Source organism: Chanodichthys erythropterus, chromosome 9 (genome assembly GCF_024489055.1).
Source record: "Chanodichthys erythropterus isolate Z2021 chromosome 9, ASM2448905v1, whole genome shotgun sequence".
NCBI lineage: Eukaryota > Metazoa > Chordata > Actinopteri > Cypriniformes > Xenocyprididae > Chanodichthys > Chanodichthys erythropterus.
The window spans coordinates 16500536-16521045 of NC_090229.1; the positions used below are offsets into that span (position 1 = coordinate 16500536).

Genomic DNA, 20510 nt, shown 5'->3' on the forward strand with positions numbered 1-20510 from the left:
AAAAAGCAGTTTATGAACACAAACCTGAATTTTCTGACTGCGTGAGGCCGGTCCGCCCTCCATCAGACCAAGTACATACAGACCCATGTTATACTCGCTTCCACCTCGCAAACTAAAACCAAACCCTGTTGGTCCCCTCTCCAGATCAACGCTATAAAATTGGGAATCCTACAGAGAGAGACATTTTCAACAAGTTTATGTGGATCTAGACTAGAGGGTGTGGGGTAAGAAATACTTTTGGAAAGCTGCAGATAACATGCTACACTCCAACTATTTTAAAAAACATGCTAATTCAGCTATAATTATTATGCATGCAGCTTTTAAGATATTTAAAATAAGTATTTACCACACATTTCTAAGTGTATGTAGCCTCACCTTTTGCTTGGCCCGGTGCCCTTTTCTTAACCGGCTCTCTGCATCAAAGTCAGGGTATTCAGGCAGATTATTGTCTAACAGAAAAATAGACACACACTTTAAACATACACTTAAATACCACTTATTTAGAGTCTATACTCCAGCACCCTCTTGTGGCAACTGTTAAAAATACAGCTCAAGGTCTAGCACAAAGAATATTAGCCAACTTACAATTACAAAATGTATTAAATAAATATTAAATAACTTTATTTATAAATAGATTATTTAATAATTATTAGATATTAATGAATAAATTGTTTAAATAATAAATAGCATTATTATTAGGGCTGTCAATACAAAAATTTTTTAAAATTGTGATTAATCGCACTCATTTGTGCGATTAATCGTGATTAATCGAATACTTATCATGAAATCACATCATTACATAATTTATCTCGTTTAACATGTTTATTTTGCCATCATTTGCTATATCCAGCAAAGAAAAACATCAAATTGAAGGGCGATTCTCACAAAACTGTATTTTCTGCAAGTTTTTCTCAAGGCTTCATTTAGAAGTAAATCTTACCAACCCCAAACTTTTGAACAGTAGTGTATGAACAAACAAGCCACAATTTAAAAACATACAAAATACAAAAAAAAAAAAAAAAGAACACCAGTCAAGCAAAATTAAAAGCATTATGTGTTTGTAGTGTGCTTACTAGTGTGAGAGCGTGGTATAATGGTGAGTCTGAGTGTGTTTCCAGCTCTGCGCAGTATCTGTGCGAGGTCTCTGTGAGGCAGCGTGACCACTGATCTGCCCTCCACGGCCTCCAACTGATCCCCCGGCTGGATCTGACCGCTGCGTGCCGCTGGACTGCCCCGTCGCACCGTCACAAACCTGTGAGACACTAGAGACGAGGCTAAAGAGAGAAAAGAAACAAATAGAAAGAGATATTCAATTTCATCCATGCAAATAAAACTAAATACTTTTTACTTTATAATGGACCACTACATTTCTTTTTTCCCCGTTCTGTATAATATGATGATATGACTGGACAAGGAGAGGCACATTTCTAAATGAACAGTATGAATCACTGAATCAACAGATGATTACACAGCTCAGTCGTGAACGAATCCCTCAATCAAACTTTCATGTTTACATAATCATGGGACATTCTAGACTACACAAGTATGACACAAATAGTGACCTTAATGCCAGTCTTAGAGACAATTCACATGATGATTAATTTCATTATTGAATAGATTGTGCAAAGTAATGCAAACTTTAAAGCTTCAGCAGTAACATCAATAAAGAGGAATTTAACTGTGATGAACTTTACACAGTTATTGAACCAAACTGAATCAATGCTGAACTGATTTCAACTGAATAATGCTATTGTCTTTTCAGAGCTGCTTTACAGCAGAAATAAGTTGTTTGCATCATTGAATCATTACTTTTCTGTTTTTCACTGTAAAGCTGCTTTGAAACAGTCTGTATTGTATAAAGCGCTATATAAATAAAGGTGACTTGGCAACAGCACAACTCATATAGTCTTTGCGGAAGCTCTTAAAGGGACAGTCCGCTCTCAAAAAACAAACAAAACAAAAAACACTCAATCAGTTTCAAGTCATAGCAAATGAGTAATTGAGTAAATTGAGTAAATTTAAATTTTTCTGAGTGAATTAATTCTTTAAAGTATTAGCCCACTCAAAAAAATAAATTTTGACTTCAATTTCAGAATAATGATTTCAAGTTTCAATTGTTTCTCACACAAAGCTACCACATTCTTAAAGTTCTTAAAGAAGAAAAAAAAGCATTTTAAATGACACAAGAGTAAATCATGACAAAATGTTCTCCTTTTTTAGTGGAAATAGTAGCAAAACCTGTTTTGTAACTGAATCCCCTACATGATTCCAACAGGGATTCCAGATCCACAAAGACCTAAATAAGACTCTGCTCAAAAAGAAAAAATTGTGTGCCATTATTGATTTAAGAGTTTATTTTGACATGTTCTCCGTCACATGAGAAAAAAAAAACACAAGCATTGTTCCACACACGTTTTAACATTCCACAAAGGTCAGAGTTTCCAGAACAAAAATCCTATTAGAAAGAACAAATGTGCCATAAGAATAAACTGTTCCACCTGTTAGTTGGAAGGTGAGGCAAACTTGTCAAAGAAATCCTACACATCAATCATGGTTATTGTACACCTGTGTTTGTTTAATTATTGCTTTCTCCTCAGTGTGTCCCAAGTTTCACTTTTGTTCTCCTTTGATGGGTCTGCACTCACCCTGTGTAGCCTATTGTTTCTCAAAGACACTTTTAGTATGATGTGTTTTATTCCACTCCAACCTAGTCTGTTCACATTATTCAGCCTTTCACTCTTAGCCAAACAAGAGGTTGGTTGCCAAGATTGTAATCTCAAAGATGTGCGTACAATTACCCTGAACACTCGCCATCATGTTACACAGAGACAATTCAAGAAAGAAAAAAGAGACATAAAACATCAGACAGCAGACTGAAATACTGCTCTGTTGCCTTTAGCATTCTGCTCCATATTTATCTTTGTTGAGAGATCACTTGTTTCTACAAGTGATGTGCAAATGAACAGCACACAAACACACCAATATTCAGACTGACATGCAAGTTTTCATAAAATAGAAAAAGCAACCGCCCCCAAAAAGAGAAAGACAGAGAAAGGCTAAAGAAAATTATTAAGAATATAAATACAGCAGTGTGTTTTCCCAAAGACATTTATTTATCAAACATAAGCTGAACAAAATGGGGCGGGGGGGGTGATGCGTTTTTGTAAGAAAAATATCCATATTTACAGTGGGTACGCAAAGTATTTAGACCCCCTTACATTTTTCACTCTTTGTTATATTGCAGCCATTTGCTAAAATCATTTAAGTTCATTTTTTTCCTCATTAATGTACACACAGCACCCCATATTGACAGAAAAATACAGAATTGTTGACATTTTTGCAGATTTATTAAAAAAGAAAAGCTGAAATATCACATGGTCCTAAGTATTCAGACCCTTTGCTGTGACACTCATATATTTAACTCAGGTGCTGTCCATTTCTTCTGATCATCCTTGAGATGGTTCTACACCTTCAGTTGAGTCCAGCTGTGTTTGATTATACTGATTGGACTTGATTAGGAAAGCCACACACCTGTCTATATAAGCCCTTACAGCTCACAGTGCATGTCAGAGCAAATGAGAATCATGAGGTCAAAGGAACTGTCTGAAAAGCTCAGAGACAGAAGTGTGGCAAGGCACAGATGTGGCCAAGGTTACATAAAAAATTCTGCTGCACTTAAGGTTCCTAAGAGCACAGTGGCCTCCATAATCCTTAAATGGAAGATGATTGGGACGACCAGAACCCTTCCTAGAGCTGGCCGTCCGGCCAAACTGAGCTATCGGGGGAGAAGAGCCTTGGTGAGAGAGGTAAAGAAGAACCCAAAGATCACTGTGGCTGAGCTCCAGAGATGCAGTCAGGAGATAGGAGAAAGTTGTAGAAAGTCAACCATCAATGCAGCCCTCCACCAGTCCGGGCTTTATGGCAGAGTGGCCAGACAGAAGCCTCTCCCTCAGTGCAAGACACATGAAAGCCCGCATGAAGGACTCCAAGATAGTGAGAAATAAGATTCTCTGGTCTGATGAGACCAAGACAGAACTTTTTGGCCTTAATTCTAAGCAGGAGAAAACCAGGCACTGCTCATCACCTGTCCAATACAGTCCCAACAGTGAAGCATGGTGGTGGCAGCATCATGCTGTGGGGGTGTTTTTCAGCTGCAGGGACAGGACGACTGGTTGCAATCGAGGGAAAGATGAATGTGGCCAAGTACAGGGATATCCTGGACGAAAACCTTCTCCAGAGTGCTCAGGACCTCAGACTGGGCCGAAGGTTTACCTTCCAACAAGACAATGACCCTAAGCACACAGCTAAAATAATGAAGGAGTGGCTTCACAACAACTCTGTGACTGTTCTTGAATGGCCCAGCCAGAGCCCTGACTTAAACCCAATTGAGCATCTCTGGAGAGACCTAAAAATGGCTGTCCACCAACGTTTACCATCCAACCTGACAGAACTGGAGAGGATCTGCAAGGAGGAATGGCAGAGGATCCCCAAATCCAGGTGTGAAAAACTTGTTGCATCTTTCCCAAAAAGACTCCTGGCTGTATTAGATCAAAATGATGCTTCTACTCTATACTGAGCAAAGGGTCTGAATACTTAGGACCATGTGATATTTCAGTTTTTCTTTTTTAATAAATCTGCAAAAAATGTCAACAATTCTGTGTTTTTCTGTCAATATGGGGTGCTGTGTGTACATTAATGAGGAAAAAAATTTACTTAAATGATTTTAGCAAATGGCTACAATATAACAAAGAGTGAAAAATTTAAGGGGGTCTGAATACTTTCCTTACCCACTGTATATATATATTATATATAATATATATATATATAATATATATAATATATATATATATATATATATATATATATATATATATATATATATATATAATATATATATATATATATATATATATATATATATATATATATATATAATATATATATATATATATATATATATATATATATATATATATATATATATATATATATATATATATATATATATATATATATATATATATATATAATATTATATATATATATATATATATATAAAAATATAAAACTGGCTTCCGGTATTGGCCGTACGCAAGTCTAGTTCTGGTCAAAGAGTGACCTCTAATCCAAAGCATGACATATTGACGAACACGGAATCGCAGAGGATAGAGCAAAACAAAACAACGGTCACAAATTAGTCTAAAATGAGAATTTTTAAAGAGAAATGTCAGAGGAGCTTGAGTTTGTTGCCCAGCATGAGAGGCGTCTACTCTCACCTAAGCTTACGCTACTCCTACATCCTACGTCCCACTCCGGAACTAGACTCTCGTGAACGCGTGGATGGATGGACATTACCAGAAGCTAGTGATTATAGTCTATAAATATGTAAACAAATATATAGTCTTATAAATATGTATAATTTTCTTAAGAAAAATGCATTGCTTCAGAAGGCCTTCATTAACCCCCTGGAGCCGTATGGATTACTTTTATGATGGATGGATGTGATACTGAAGACTAAAGTAACGGCTGCTGAAAATTCAGCTTTACCATCAGAGGAATAAATTATATTTTAATTTATTTAATTTAAATAGAAAACAGTTATTATAAATTGTAATATTTTGCAATATTACTGGTTTTACTGTATTTTTGATCAAATATATATAGCCTTGCTGAGCATAAGAGACTTCTTTACAAAACATAAAACAAAAAAAAACTTTTAAACGGTAGTGTTTGAACAACAACCACAAAAACAATCTTCTTAGTTGTTGCCAAGCACCTCTAACACTTACATTTGAAGATTCGCCTGGCTCAGTTTTTATTTTTCAACTTTTTTGAATCTAACTGCTCCTCAGCTCCTGTGGCATACTGTGTAGCAGGGGAGTCTGCATCTTTGGAAACAGGGACATTCCCTAACACACTATTAGTACAGCCCTACACTGTTCTGCCACTGGCCAATATTGGCCAGTCAATCGACCCATTTGTATTGATTGTGCACTCATGTGGGGAAACAGCCAACAGAGCAGAACATACGACAACAAACCTGAAACAGTTTCTGTTGGCCTCTTGAATGCTCACGAAGTCAGCTATGCATTTCAGCCTCCCAATTTGTTGAGGGAATGGCAGAACCACAAAGGTTCACAAGCTCTGATTGTATATTAATAGAAAATTAATTAAAAAACAAAAGGAAACAGCGTTGCATTGACACAGTGGGCAGCAGATCTGAATAAACATATCAAACATGATGTCATAAAGGAACAAACATATGTTAGAAATGCTCTCCTAATTTACGCCCTGCTGTGGCTTACATTACGAGCCAAGAAACACTTTCTCCCGACATGAAAGTCCCTTTTAGATCTATACAAAGAGTCCTGAAGCTTCCTCAACTGTGAATCAAAAGCACCTGTATGTTTCTCTTGGAGCTCTTTGATTTTTAAGTTCTAATAATCTCGTTTATCCAGCACTTTAGTTTACCTTCTGACAGAGTATCTGATCTGTACGCACTTTCCTAAGAACTCCAGAGAGAAATCACTACATACGACAAGATCAAACATACAGGAGAGAGAGAGAGAGAGAGAGAAACAGAGAGAGAAAGAAAGATCAAATACACCTGTAAAGCAAGCTACACGGAAACCTTTTTTATGTACAGTATATGTGATGTGGTGTTTAAAGCTGACTTGAAATTGAAATTCACCCTATTTTCTAAATGCATGTTATTGATCTTATTGTGAACAATTCATAATGTTTAAATACTTAAACATTTGTTTTGACTCAGTGAATATCCGTTGAAATAACATATTTCTTTGGTTATGTATACTGGACCATAATTTAGTCAGCGTAATCCATCCATTCAACAACTGATGCATAGAACCAATAATTAGTTTCAGTCAGATGAATGCACAATATGGAAGAAAAGATCTGTCACTACTTGTATTTCATTGAAACTTGAAGCCATGACAGTCATGTGCTTTGTTTGACACACAGACCAAAATGTAAGTTGTCATTGCAGTGATTTTCAGTAAATAACAACTGAAATTTTGGTCTTTTTTGGGCTCACACAAAGCTATCATATGACTTCAAAGACTTGGAATACAGTCATAGTTTTATGGATCACTTTAGGTCATTTTAGAGTTTTATGATGTTGAAAAGATTAAAACATTTTCCAAAAACTCCTCTTTTATGTTCCACAGAAGACATAAAGTCATGCATTATGGGTGAACTATTCATTTTAAAGGCAAGTCAGTTCACTTGGCAGTCATCTTGGCATTATCTTCTATGTAGGCTACAGCATATATTCAACATTGCAATTTCTCTCATTCATTTTTCAACAAGTGTTCCATCTCCTCCCCCTTATTCGGTCTCTGCTGGCCGTGATCACAGTAACAGATGCATGAAGTGGAAAATGAGAATATTGTGAGCTGCATAAATTGTGATCTTTTGTCTAATGAGATAATCTCTCTCTCTCTCTCTGTGTGTGTGTGTGTGTGTGTGTGTGTGTGTGTGTGTGTGTGTGTGTGTGTGTGTGTGTGTGTGTGTGTGTGTGTGTGTGTGTGTGTATGTGTGTGGGGTTAAGGATGCATCACAAAGATGGCAATATCCAAAATCCTTGACCTTGTGGGGACACTTTTTGGTCCTCATGTGGAATAAAGCTTATAAATCATACTTCGGTGTTTGTTTGTTTTTTGTTTTTTGTGAAATTGTAAAAATGCAGAAAGTTTTCTGTGATGGTAGGTTTAGGGGAATGGTTAGGATTAGAATATACAGTTTATACAGTATAAAAATTATGTCTATGGAATGTCCCCATAAAACATGAAAACCTAACATGTGTGTGTGTGTGTGTGTGTGTGTGTGTGTGTGTGTGCACAGAATCAGTAGAGCCCAGGTGAGAGTGTATTCAGTCATGTGAAGCGTGTTGAGCTGGAAGAGAATGTTCTCTCACATACCACATCGTTAAGTGCTGCCAATTATTACCAAAACTACATTATTCAAGAATCTGTCTATTATTCATAACACATTCATGCATTATTCATAGCTTGTAAAAGATCTTAGTTAATAGCATTGTCCCGTGGTTTATATATAGAAGAGGACATATAGAGAAAATAAGATATGAACAGTTATTTTGTTTTATGGGAAGGATGCATTTAATAAAAATTGCAGTTATTATTATTATTATTATTATTTCTTGCTCTTTTGTTGTAGTTTTTTGTAAGGATTTTGTAATTTCCAAAGTTTCCCCACATGAAAACAGAGATAAAGAGATAAATAACAGGGATGAATACAGCTGTTTCTGATCCAGCTGCCTGAAGGAGAGAAAAATACTCTTTGGGATTTGTAGTTACTGAACAACAGACACACACACGCACACATTTATATTAAAAAAATATAGTTTTGGTGTTGGCACTACTTTTTTAAAGGCCCAGATCCTAATCAGAAATAGTATTAAAGAACAGCACTTTTATTAATTAACTACGGCAACTGCAATATAGCCTAAATGAGCCACAGCTTTTAAACGCATAAAAAGGCATTTATCAATCATTTTAATACTTCAACAATAATGACACTCAGCATAAACAGGTGCACAACACAAGCACGAGTGAAACTTTAACTACTTTTTAAACGTGTAGAAAAACTGGGTCGAGCTTCAGCGCTTTTACACAAAACCTTGTTTCTGTTCACCTCCACTTTTATTTATGAGCCGCTGTTATTTTCACGTCTGGGCAGATTTCCTCTGAACTGCGAGCCAATGAGCCATATGAGAGCCGAGTTTTACACACACCACAGGGTTCGGCGGGAAGAACAGAGGTTTTGCGTGCTGTGGAAGCTGAGTTCAGGTGGGGGTCGAGTGTGGATTGCTGCAGCGCTTGAACAAAACTCCTCATGCAGAGTACAGAACAGTTGGACTCATGCTGAGAAGATGACCTTTTGTCACATGTCAGAAAAACAAACGCACACACGTTTACCTGGCTACTGCGAACTCCAATGGGCTTCTACTGTTCTTTAATCAAAGATGAAGTGTGTTTTTTATGTTAACATACTTTCTCATGCCAGTTTATTATGAAGGCATACAGCTACAGAAAAGTAGTTTCAAAACATTGTTCTGCTTGCTTGAACATTTCAACCAGCCCAACAACAATTAAACCAATGGCTATCTGATCAGCCAACCAATGGCAGAGAGGAAATCTATTTTAAGTACGATAACAGTTCAAACAAAAGCATGGGTTTGGGGGTGTGGCTATAAGATAAGCCATCCAATGACAGAAAGGGAAAGTATTTGAGAAAATCTGTTTAAAATCAGTCAGTATTTTTGATATTCCATTTTAAAAGACACTTCAGATTTAATTAAATGTACTACGGAATCACTATAAGCCATTACTCGGTTGTTTAGTGTTTTCAAAACATTGTTCAGTCTGTTTGAACATTCCAACCAGTCTGATAACTGTTCAGCCAAAGGTGTGGGTTTGGGCGTGTGGCTATATGATAAGTCAGCCAATGGCAGAGATAGGGAGTATTTAAAGGGTTAGTTCACCCAAAAATGAAATTTCTGTCATTAATTACTCACCCTCATGTCGTTCCACACCCATAAGACCTTCATTCATTTGCAGAACACAAATTAAGATATTTTTGATGAAATCTGATGGCTCAGTGAGGCTTGCATTGAAAGGAATATTAATTTACACTTTCAAACACCTAGAAAGCTACTAAAGACTATATTTAAAACAGTTCATGTGACTACAGTGGTTCAACCTTAATGTTATGAAGCAACAAGAATACTTTTTGTGCACCAAAAAAAAACAAAATAACAACTTTATTCAACAATATCTAGTGATGGGCGATTTCAAAACACTGCTTGATGAAGGTTCGAAGCTTTACGAATCTTTTGTTTCAAATCAGTGGTTCAGAGCACCAAAGTCATGTGATTTCAGTAAACGAGGCTTCGTTACGTCATAAGTGTTTTGAATTTCAACGGTCCACGTGACTTTGGCAGTTTGATACACGCTCCGAACTACTAGCTTCGAAGCTTCATGAAGCAGTGTTTTGAAATTAGCTATCACTAGATATTGTTGAATAAAGTTTTTTTTGCGTCACAAAATGTATACTTGTCGCTTCACAACATTAAGGTTGAACCACTGTACTCACATGAACCGTTTTAAATATAACTTTAGAACCTTTCTGGACATTTGAAAGTGTTAATTATCTTAATGTCAATGCAGGCCTCACTGAGCCATCGGATTTTAACAAAAATATCTTAATTTGCATTACAAAGATGAACGAAGGTCTTACGGGTGTGGAACGACATGAGGGTGAGAAATAAATGACAGAATTTTTATTTCTGGGTGAACTAAATCTTTAAGGAAACCTGTTTATTTATTTATTTTTTCCATTCGAAATTACGTGCTTTGGCTTTAATTTTAGTTAAAACAAACAAAAAAATAACATCTACCAAACTTCTGGCACTTGCATAAATGAATATAAAAATTTTTTATGGAACCAGTGTTTAACAAATCAAGGTCCTTAACCTCAAAACTGTGATTAGTCCATCATTTTCTAAAATTTTCTATACTTGCATTTATATAATGCATTGACAATACCCTTGAGCGACCAGCGAGTAAATGATTCTGTAAGAGTAAGAGAGCACAATTTGTGCCTGGATTAAATTTACAATGCAGGTCTCAACTCGTATTCATATTAAAGTATTAATATATTATAAAAGTATTAAAGTATTAGGGCAAAAAAAAGGACCAGTTTAAGCACAGTTCAATTCTGTTATAATTTATTCACCCTCATGTTGTTCCAAATCTGCATGACTTTCTTTCATCTGCAGGACACACAAGAAGATATTTTGAAAAATGTCTTGTTTTTTTAGCAATACAATGAAAGTAAGTGGGGTCCACTTACATTCATTATATAGACAAATATTCTTGAAACTTTCTTCAAAACATCTCCTTTGTGTTTCACAGAAGAAAGAAAGTCATAAAGGTTTGGAAAAACATGAGTAAACAATTTAGAAAAAACATTTATGGGTGAACTATCCCTTTAACGCATTAAAAGTAGTGGTAATGGTAGTGATTCTAAGCTATACTGTCATAGATTGCAGCTCCAAACCCTGGAAAGGATGATCGTTGACTGAAAAGAGTCACAGAGACTATCATCATTGCTCCCATTAGAACATTTGCTTGCTTCCAGAGCCATTTCAATACAGTACATTGCTTTTGATAAAAAACACCAGCTCAACAACAAGTTACCAAGTGTGTATTGATACTCTTAAATCTTTAAAAATGCTGTTTGTGAGCAGAAACATAAGGAAAACAAAACATTCACACACTACGAAGTGGAAACACACAGATGCAGATCACAGCAATAATACTAATGGTGACTGAGCATCAGAACAACAACACTCCATTTACAACACGCTGACCCTGCAGAAACAAACAATCCCAACACTGCTATAAACAACAGCACAGGAAACAGTATCTGCAGTGAAACTTCAGACACAGCCTTAGCGTATAGCAACAAACTAACTGATTTTGTGCATCCTATTTAAAGAGATCCACAAAAATGCATCATGAATGTTCAAACATACACATACAAGCCTGTTTGCATCCCTATGGGGATAAAGATGCAAAACCAACCATCTGTTTAATATTTAATCTTGTCCAGCTTATTAGTCCTGCCATGTAAATATACGCTAAAATGAACAATGGAAAACCTCACATGACACGGTGAAAACATGCTCAACCAATGATCCAGAACCTGCGATGTCTGTTAACACTGCTAAGCTTCACGAAACAGCATCAGCTGACCCCAGAACGACTCGCTCCTCTGAGAAATGGAAATGGGCATAAGACGTGCCTTAAGGATATTACAACATAGAGAGGATACAGATAAGATACAGACAATCTCATATTGAACACGACTGGAAGGAACACACAGTGTTCTTCGCTCTCTCTCCGTCTCTCACACACACATTCCCTACAAATGACCTCATGCAAATGATCTCACACACACGATAAGATTATTTTCAGGGTGAGCAGCTTATAACAGTAATAATGTAACTGACAGAAAATATAAAAGTAGACATAAATTTGTGTTACGGTAGTTACATGATGCTCAAACAGATTTCAAAGAATACCATGGTAGACACTGTAGAAAAATATGGTAAAATGGCCCAAGAATAATATGGCACATAGTCAAATAAACATGGTAATACAATGGTATCATGTCCAAAAAATATCAAGGCACCATTTACCATGGCACTAACATAGTATTTTGGGCATGTACCTGGTAGTACCATGTTTTTTTTTTTTTTTTTGACTTCTACCATGCCAGTGCCATTCTTGAAAATACCATGTAAATACTATGGTACATGAATTATAGTACCTTGGTAAATTTCAAAACACTATAGTATTACCATGCACTACCATCCTTGTGGTTTTGTTTTGAAAGAATTTATAATGGAAAGAAAATTGTGGTCAAAAAACATGGTAAACCTATGGTATCATGTACAAAAAAACAAAACAAAAAAAAAATCAGTAGTACTACACGTTTTGATTTGTAAATGTCAATGATAATATGCTTCAAAGTTGTTGTTGTTTGTCTCTTCATCTCTATTGAAATCTGTAATCAGAGGTTTGGACGCCTCTACAGTGTGGATGAACCGGTGTTCACTGGTCCAACACATCACAGAAGAATTAAGCCTTTCATTGGCACTACCACTGGAAATATTTCAGGCATGTGAGATGAGATCCCAGGTGAACCACAGTGCCAGGACACTCAGAAGTATGTAAAAGTACAGAGATGCAATCAAAAAGGTGCTCTTTAGAAGAACTGCCCAGAGAGCTCAAAGGCTACGGATACAATGCAACGCATGCAAAACATGCATCCTGTTCTCTCTCACACAAGCAGACCGTTCCCACGCACAATGTTTTGAATCACATTAAATCATCACTAAACTTGATTGAGCTGCAAATACAGTACTTCATTTGTTAGTAAAGTAAACAGTACCAGGGTCAATAATTAATCTAAATACAGATATTTTAAGAGTACATAAGAGGTAAGAGAGTATTTACGTTTCACGTCCTTCATCGTTTTCAGGGCAGACTGAAGCCTTTCCAGCATTTTGTCCTGATAGAGTTTCTAAATCCAGCTTCAAATCCAGAGAATTCCTGACACGGAGCCTTTAATCTACATATAATATTACAAAACAGTGAAGAAATGGAGAAAACAAGGACTGTTCAGGTGTTTTTCCCCCTCAGAGCAGAGACACTGAGGACGCTTGCACTGACAAAAATGAACTGAGGAAAAGAGAGAGGGGGAGAGGGTGAAAGAGTGCAGAGAGAGAGAGAGAGAAAAAAAAGAGAGAGATCACTGAAGGGAGGGATGTTGAGTGAAAGCATGATAGGGAATACGTGAAAAAAATAAAAGCGGTTTAATACTATGTTGATTCATCACAAAACAATCAGCCTGAGATGTGTGTGATATTTACAACTATATTATAATTTATAACAATACACACATATACACACACTGTATATACACTAGTGTTCAAAAGTTTGGGGTCAGCAAGTTTTTTTGGTAACACTTTAGTTCAGGGTCCAATTTTCACTATTAAATACTTATAAAGCACATATCAATGCCTTATTCTGCATGACCATATTCTACATCCCTTAATTCTACCCAATACCTAAACTTACTAACTATTAATAAGCAGTAATTAGGACTTTATTAAGGCAAAGTCGTAGTTAATACTTAGTTAATAGTGAGAACTGGACCCTATTCTAAAGTGTGACCAAGATTTATATTTCAATAAATGCTGTGCTTTTGAACTTTCTATTCATCAAAGAAACCTGAAAAAACATATATCATAGTTTCTGCAAAAATTTTAAGCAGCACAAATGTTTTAAACTGACAATAATAATAAAAAAAAATGTTTCTTAAGCATCAAATCAGTATATTAGAATGATTTTTGTGACACTGAAGACTGGAGTAATGATGCTGAAAATTCACAGGAATAAATTACATTTAAAAGTATATTAAAACAGAAACTAGTTATTTTAAATTTAAATAATATTTTACAATATTAGTGTATTTTTGATCAAATGCCTTGTTGAGCATAAGAGACTTAAAATAAGAGAAAAAATCTTATATATAATAAAAATTATATATATATAATTATATAATTATATATATTTATTAATTAAATATAAATATTAATTTGCAAATCTTTAATAAATTATATCACACATCATAGTTATATACAACATATAGAAATATGGCTGATTTGATTCTATTACTTTGGTTCATTTCAAAATTCTAAAAAAATAAATAAATACATATAACATTGATGAAGGCACAAATGTTTACACAACATAAATACACTTGAAATCTGAATGTTCATTTCTGATAATGTAATATGTAATTTAATAATTTGTTAAAGTATTATTATAGTAAATATCAACAATTATTAAATTCCATAATCAATGCATTAAATTGCATTGATGCAATGTCTAGCTATTAGAAACCATTATGTAAACATTTAGTTCTATGAAGTACTGTAATTTACCTATGTAAACTATTAAAAAAAAAATGTAACAAAATGATAAAGAAAACACGTAAGACAGATCACAGCGGTTCTTTGTTGGAAATCTGTGTGTTTGATTGTGGATCTATTTGTTTATCTACTAAACAATAAATCCCAAATAACAATGAACAAGTACTGAACTACTAAACAGCTGAACATAAAAAGGACAATGCACAAGAAAAAAAAAAAGAATGAAAACAGGAAAAACCGCTCACTCAGGAAACTGTTCCATTTGTTGTTTCACAACTACAAGCAGTGCTGGACACAAACCATGACCTCGCTCAGACTTTAACTTATCTTACATTAACACACTCAGAGCAGTGAGGCACAAATCCTTCATGCGCGTTTAATAACTGATAAAAAACAACTTGAAACGTCTCCTTAAAAATGAGAGCGCACACATTTGCTAAGCCTCAAATCAAGTGAAAGTAATCATAATCAGTAAAGTCTGTAATTAGAGATTTTCTGTGCACATGCTTATTGCATAATGACATGACTCAGACAACCAACATGCTTAGAGGGGTAAAATGCCCCTTTTTTTTCTTCACCATTCACCTGGCCTTCAAACAGGAAACAAGGCAGAATTACACACTCCCTCCTTCTGTGATAATTGCTTTATGCGGACGGAACGTAGGAATATTTCCATAGCCTTGATCTTGATATAAAGAATAATCGGAATAATATATAAAATGTTCATTATTTTCTTCCAAATACCAGAATAACCAAATATAAAACAAACAACGCAAGGTCACATCCACTGGCCAGAAAACATAAACTCAGATCATGTTCTACCCAGTCTGTACTTACTTCCATTCACTACATCCTGTGATGCGATGACAAACCCGAATCCCTCTCCTGGTCTCCGTCTCAACTCCACCTCCATCGCTCTGGAAGAGACCACTCCCCTCGCATCTACATGGCTTTTGGATACTGCGCCGAGGTTAGAGGGAGCAGTACGGGTCCACTGAGCAGGCCCGTCCTCAACCCCTAACCAGTCCCGGGGCTCTAGGGTCAGGGTCACGGGCACCGAGTCCAGGAAGCTGGTGCTTTGGACCAGGTTGGGGAGGTCACCGCAGGGCGAGGAGGGAGAAAGGGTACTCTGGCTAGGCACAGCACCATCGGAGGAGGGCGAGGTCAGATCTGGGGTGCCCAGGGAGGGAGGAGGTCTTTTATAGGCATTTGGAGAGCCTGGGGAGCAAAGAGGACCTGAGGGAGAACAGGATAATGATGTGTGATGGGGCAGGAGGTACTGATAGATTTTACCTGATAGATTTTTCCTGCTATACCATTTTTTTATGTAGAATTCATCATAAATATAATAATGATGATAATTATATTATATTATATTATATTATATTATATTATATTATATTATATTATATTATATTATATTATATTATATTATATTATATTATATTATATTATATTATATTATATTATATTACAGTACATTGGTTATCTGAAAACATTAAACTTTTTTTTATTTAATGGTATTGGTTGATATTGGATATTTAATTGCACATGCTCTTTTCTCAATTTTACATTTAGATTACCATTGCTGTCATATAACACTCACTTAAATGTAATCTTTAAAAAACACTAATAATTAACAATAACAAATATTAAATGTATTTTTTACATAATCTTTTGAATATCAAAAGCAATCTTAATTTTTCATAAAGAACATTATAATGTTGTGATGCCTAAATTCACTTGTAGCAGTTAAAATGACAGACTTTTGTTTTTAGTGTTTTATTTTTAATTTTAGACAAAATAGTACAACATTTTAAAGTGACTATAGTGGGGTGGGGAATTTTGCAATGCTCATTATGAATGATTTATCTGAACATGGTGTGGGTGACACTCACCTCCTCTGTAAACCAGTAAGACCACCTCACCCTGTTTGGTATGCTCTTGCAGCACCCGCTGCACCTGTTCATATGAAAAAAATTTTAAAGGATTCAAATGTATAAGTTTGATGAGGGAAGAGTTTCAGAAAAAGATTTTACCTGTGCGAAGCTGAGGCTCTGCACATCAGCGCCATTTATTTTAATAATGGCATCCCCTGGCTGTAAGGAGGGGCACTGTCGTCTGTCCCAGACTCTCTTCACCACCGCCAGCTGCCCTCCTTGCCCCCCAGCCGTCACACTGAAACCCATACCCCCTCCCTCGCTCCTGCCCAAGGCCACAGGTACCAGCTCACCCCCTCCCCCGCAGCCTACCCCACCTGGGGCTCCGGGGGACCCTAGGCCACCCGGAAGAGGTCGCGGGGGATTGTTGGCTGGACACCCGTTGAAACCACAGGGTGGGTGCTCGGTTGGGGGTGCGACGGCAAGAGATGTTTGGGGCATGGGAGGCCGCTGGGTGCTAGGCGCTCCTGGTGGCGGGGCGGTAGGACCCACCTCGGGCTGAGGCAGGGGGAGCGCAGCAGAGGAGAGATCACTCTCGGAAGACTTGGAACTATGATGGGCGTGAGAAGGAGCTGGAAGAGTGTTGTTGTTGTAGCTTCGGACAAGGGAAGCTCTGGGTAGAGAGTGGAGGAAACAAATGTGTGTGTAAACAGAACAGTGTTAATAATAATAATAATAATAATAATGAACATGGTTATGATATTATATAACCATGTTTATTAATTATTACTATTACTATTTTTAATAATAATCATCATCATTATCATCATTATTATTATTATTAAAGGGATAGTTCACCCAAAAATTATACCCAAAAATTATATCATTATTTATTCACCCTTAAGCCATCCTAGGTGTATATGACTATCTTCTTTCAGACAAACACAATCAGAGTTATATAAAAAAAAATATCCTGGCTCTTCCAAGCTTTATAACCATAGCGAATGGGGCGTTGTATTTTGAAGTCCAAAAAAATGCATCCATCCATCTTTAAAGAAATCCATACAGCTCCAGGGGGTTAATAAAGGCCTTCTGAAGTGAAGCGATGGGTTTTTGTAAGAAAAATATCCATATTTAAAACTTATAAACTTTAATAACTAGCTTCCAGCACACGGCCTTCTGCTTCATCAGTACTTCATGCGTCGAGTCAGAGGTCAGTCTTCTTATGTAACTCAACTTGCGTACAGCTGTTTGCCAGAACCTAGATTTATGGTTTATAAATCCCATCGCTTCACTTCAGAAGGCTTTTATTAACCCCCTGGAGCCTTGTGGATTACTTTTATGATGGATGGATGCACTTTGGGCTTCAAAATACAATGCCTCATTCACTCCCATTATAAAGCTTGGAAGAGCCAGGATATTTTTTAATATAATTCCGATTGTGTTCATCTGAAAGAAAATGCATATAAACCTAGGATGGCTTGAGGGTGAATACATCATGGGATAATTTTCATTTCTGGGTGAACTATCCCTTTAATAATAATAATAAGAAGAAGATGAAGAAGAAGAAAAATCGGTTCAATACGCTATTCTGGTTACCTGCGCGTGACAACAGAGCTGACCTCTGTATCGCTGTGACTAGAGCTCATTCGCTCTGATGGGGGAGGGGCATTTGATAAAGGCACCGCCCCCAGTCCTATAGTCCCTCCCACTCCATTTCCATTGACCATTGAGTAGGAAGGCTGGGGTGCTGTGTTCCCGTTAGCATCCAAGGACTCTTTCTGCATGCGGGGGTAGAAGTTGTTGTGGTGGGACATGGAGCGATTGAGGTTCAACAAGCCAGGTTGGTGTCCATCAGGATGTTGAACCTGGGATTGAGCAGAGCTGGGTGCTGCAGGGTTGGCACTGGTTTGGTCAGAAGGGGAAGAGAGGCTGGTTTTGGGGCAGCCATCAGGGTTGTAGAGCATGGGGTAACCTCGGCGAAGAACCACATCCACACTGTGACCCATGGGGACGGATTTCAGCATTTCTACCACTTCTTTATGGGACAGACCCAGCACACATGAGTCATTAATGTACACCAGGATGTCCGCTGAGAGAGAGAAAGACATTTCTGTTATTCGTATTTGTACATGAGGGAAATCAAAAACAAATCGGATTCTCATTTTGTGAGTACAAGTACAAAAGGGGGTCATATGAGGAATCGAAATATCCTTAATCTTGTGAGTTTAAAAGAGTTCAGTGTACAGTAAAAACCTTTTGTATCTTTTAAAACTTCCTACCTGTTGAAAAAGACAATTAATGTTAAAAAGCAGAGGATGAAGGCTATAACAAAGTCAAATAAACAAAACTGACAATCACAAGAGATATAAAGTAAGGTATCACGTGACCCCTTTAAGGATAAGTGAGTGTGTGTGGGTGTTGGTGTGTTTGTCAGCACACGTGAGTGGACAGTGCTGTGTGTAATAGAAGGCAGATTAAAACCTACAAGCCCATCTGGATTAAGAGCAGATCAGCAGATTCAAACCATGAGACCCTCCAAATCACCAAATACACACACATACAGGCATACTAATCTAATCCACAGAGAGAGAGAGAGAGAGAGAGAGAGAGAGAGAGAAAGAGTGTCAAGGGATTTCCTGCCTAAAATAAAAGTGAGGATTGGAGGGATAGATTAGAGGATGGGGAGAGAGGAAAAGCAAACAGCTCATGCTCCTGTGGTAAAATCTATCTTTTATCCATCTGGTCCTTTTCTCTCCCCTGGTTTTTGTGCCATCTATAAATGATCTGACTTAAATCCAGATCTATGGGTTTTTTTGTCTTCTTTTAAGTGTAAAAAGAGGATATTAAAATCAGCAGAACCATTACATCACATATGATTCACAACGTCCTTAAGAGTCCCCTGCACAAATCTATGTGTGTTATTAAATTATTATATCCATCATACATCTATAAATATTTAAAGAGCTGACCCATTGAAGTGCCATCTCCTGTGCTGCAGATTTATACAGAAGCAGCAAAAAGCAAAAGCCACTTAGCAGTTTCCAACAGAGAATACTGGTGTTGCCGGGTAATATGAATGCGGCATGTAGGAAAACCTTCAATTCTTTCTCATTTGACCAAATCTGTAAATTTTCTTTACATTTTCTCAATGTGAAATTATAATACATGTTAAATAGCTTAATCTAACTGTATTTTCTTACATAATTTACATGGATTAATTTAACTAATGCCTTTATTCCTAAATATGCCTGTCACATTGAGGTAAGACACAAGCAAAAAATAAAAAAAGACTGTTTTAGGTATAATTTTTTCTATTGAATAACAAAAAGCTTTACTGAATAATAATAACAAAATGCAAAACAAAAAAAAATGTTCAGGTCTCAGACTTTTGAAAACTATAATAATAATAAATACAGTATTATTTTTTTTTTACATGGTCATTGTTTGCAATTCAGTGCCAGCTGCATCTGCGTTATGATTTTTTTAAGGACACAGGGTTAAATCTCCTAGTCTCACCTGTTTTAAGTGCAGACGGGCCTCCTGGGGTGACGCTGTACACCTGCAGGAACTCCCGAGGTCTACTGCCACCCACAATGTTGAAGCCAAACCCACGAGGCCCTTTCGACAGGCGAGTGTGTATGGAATAGCCCTTCAGTTCAGATGGTTGGTCTGTGAATGCAGGTACTAATTGACACGCACACACACATACACACACACACACACACACACGCAAAGAAATAAGTGTCTACACATGGTATGCAAAGTACACAGAGTTCTAACAATGCCCTTATACCACACAACAATGTTTCAGGATGGAGTTGACTGCTAAACAACAGTGCCATCTGCTGGGATATGGGCTACACGGCTTATACTTTGAATAAATTGCTCAATCACACACTTGTATATAGGGGAGTAATTTTTTTGATTTGCGCCAACTAAAACACTGGCTATTTTCTAAACAGCGAACTATCATACTACTCATACTGGTTCTATAGTGAAATGTGCATTACTGGCAAAATGTAGGGTGTACAACAGAGCACTTTGCGAGGCACTGTTTCCCACATTGCAAAGACTTTCCAATG

The 20510-nt window shown here is 36.7% G+C and overlaps 1 protein-coding gene across 3 annotated transcripts in view; it reads right to left on the reverse strand.

The window, feature by feature from the left end:
• The window catches only part of magixa (MAGI family member, X-linked a), a 53699-nt gene that overhangs the window by 8628 nt on the left and 24561 nt on the right, over positions 1-20510 (reverse strand). For all 3 annotated transcript variants that reach the window (XM_067394785.1, XM_067394783.1, XM_067394784.1), the window contains 8 exons: positions 19945-20112; positions 18025-18517; positions 16585-17098; positions 16444-16507; positions 15383-15781; positions 1074-1274; positions 376-449; positions 25-168 (listed from right to left, as the gene is read on the reverse strand). In XM_067394785.1, coding sequence (XP_067250886.1) covers positions 25-168; positions 376-449; positions 1074-1274; positions 15383-15781; positions 16444-16507; positions 16585-17098; positions 18025-18517; positions 19945-20112 — 2057 coding nt within the window. The remainder of the gene's footprint in view (positions 1-24; positions 169-375; positions 450-1073; positions 1275-15382; positions 15782-16443; positions 16508-16584; positions 17099-18024; positions 18518-19944; positions 20113-20510) is intronic.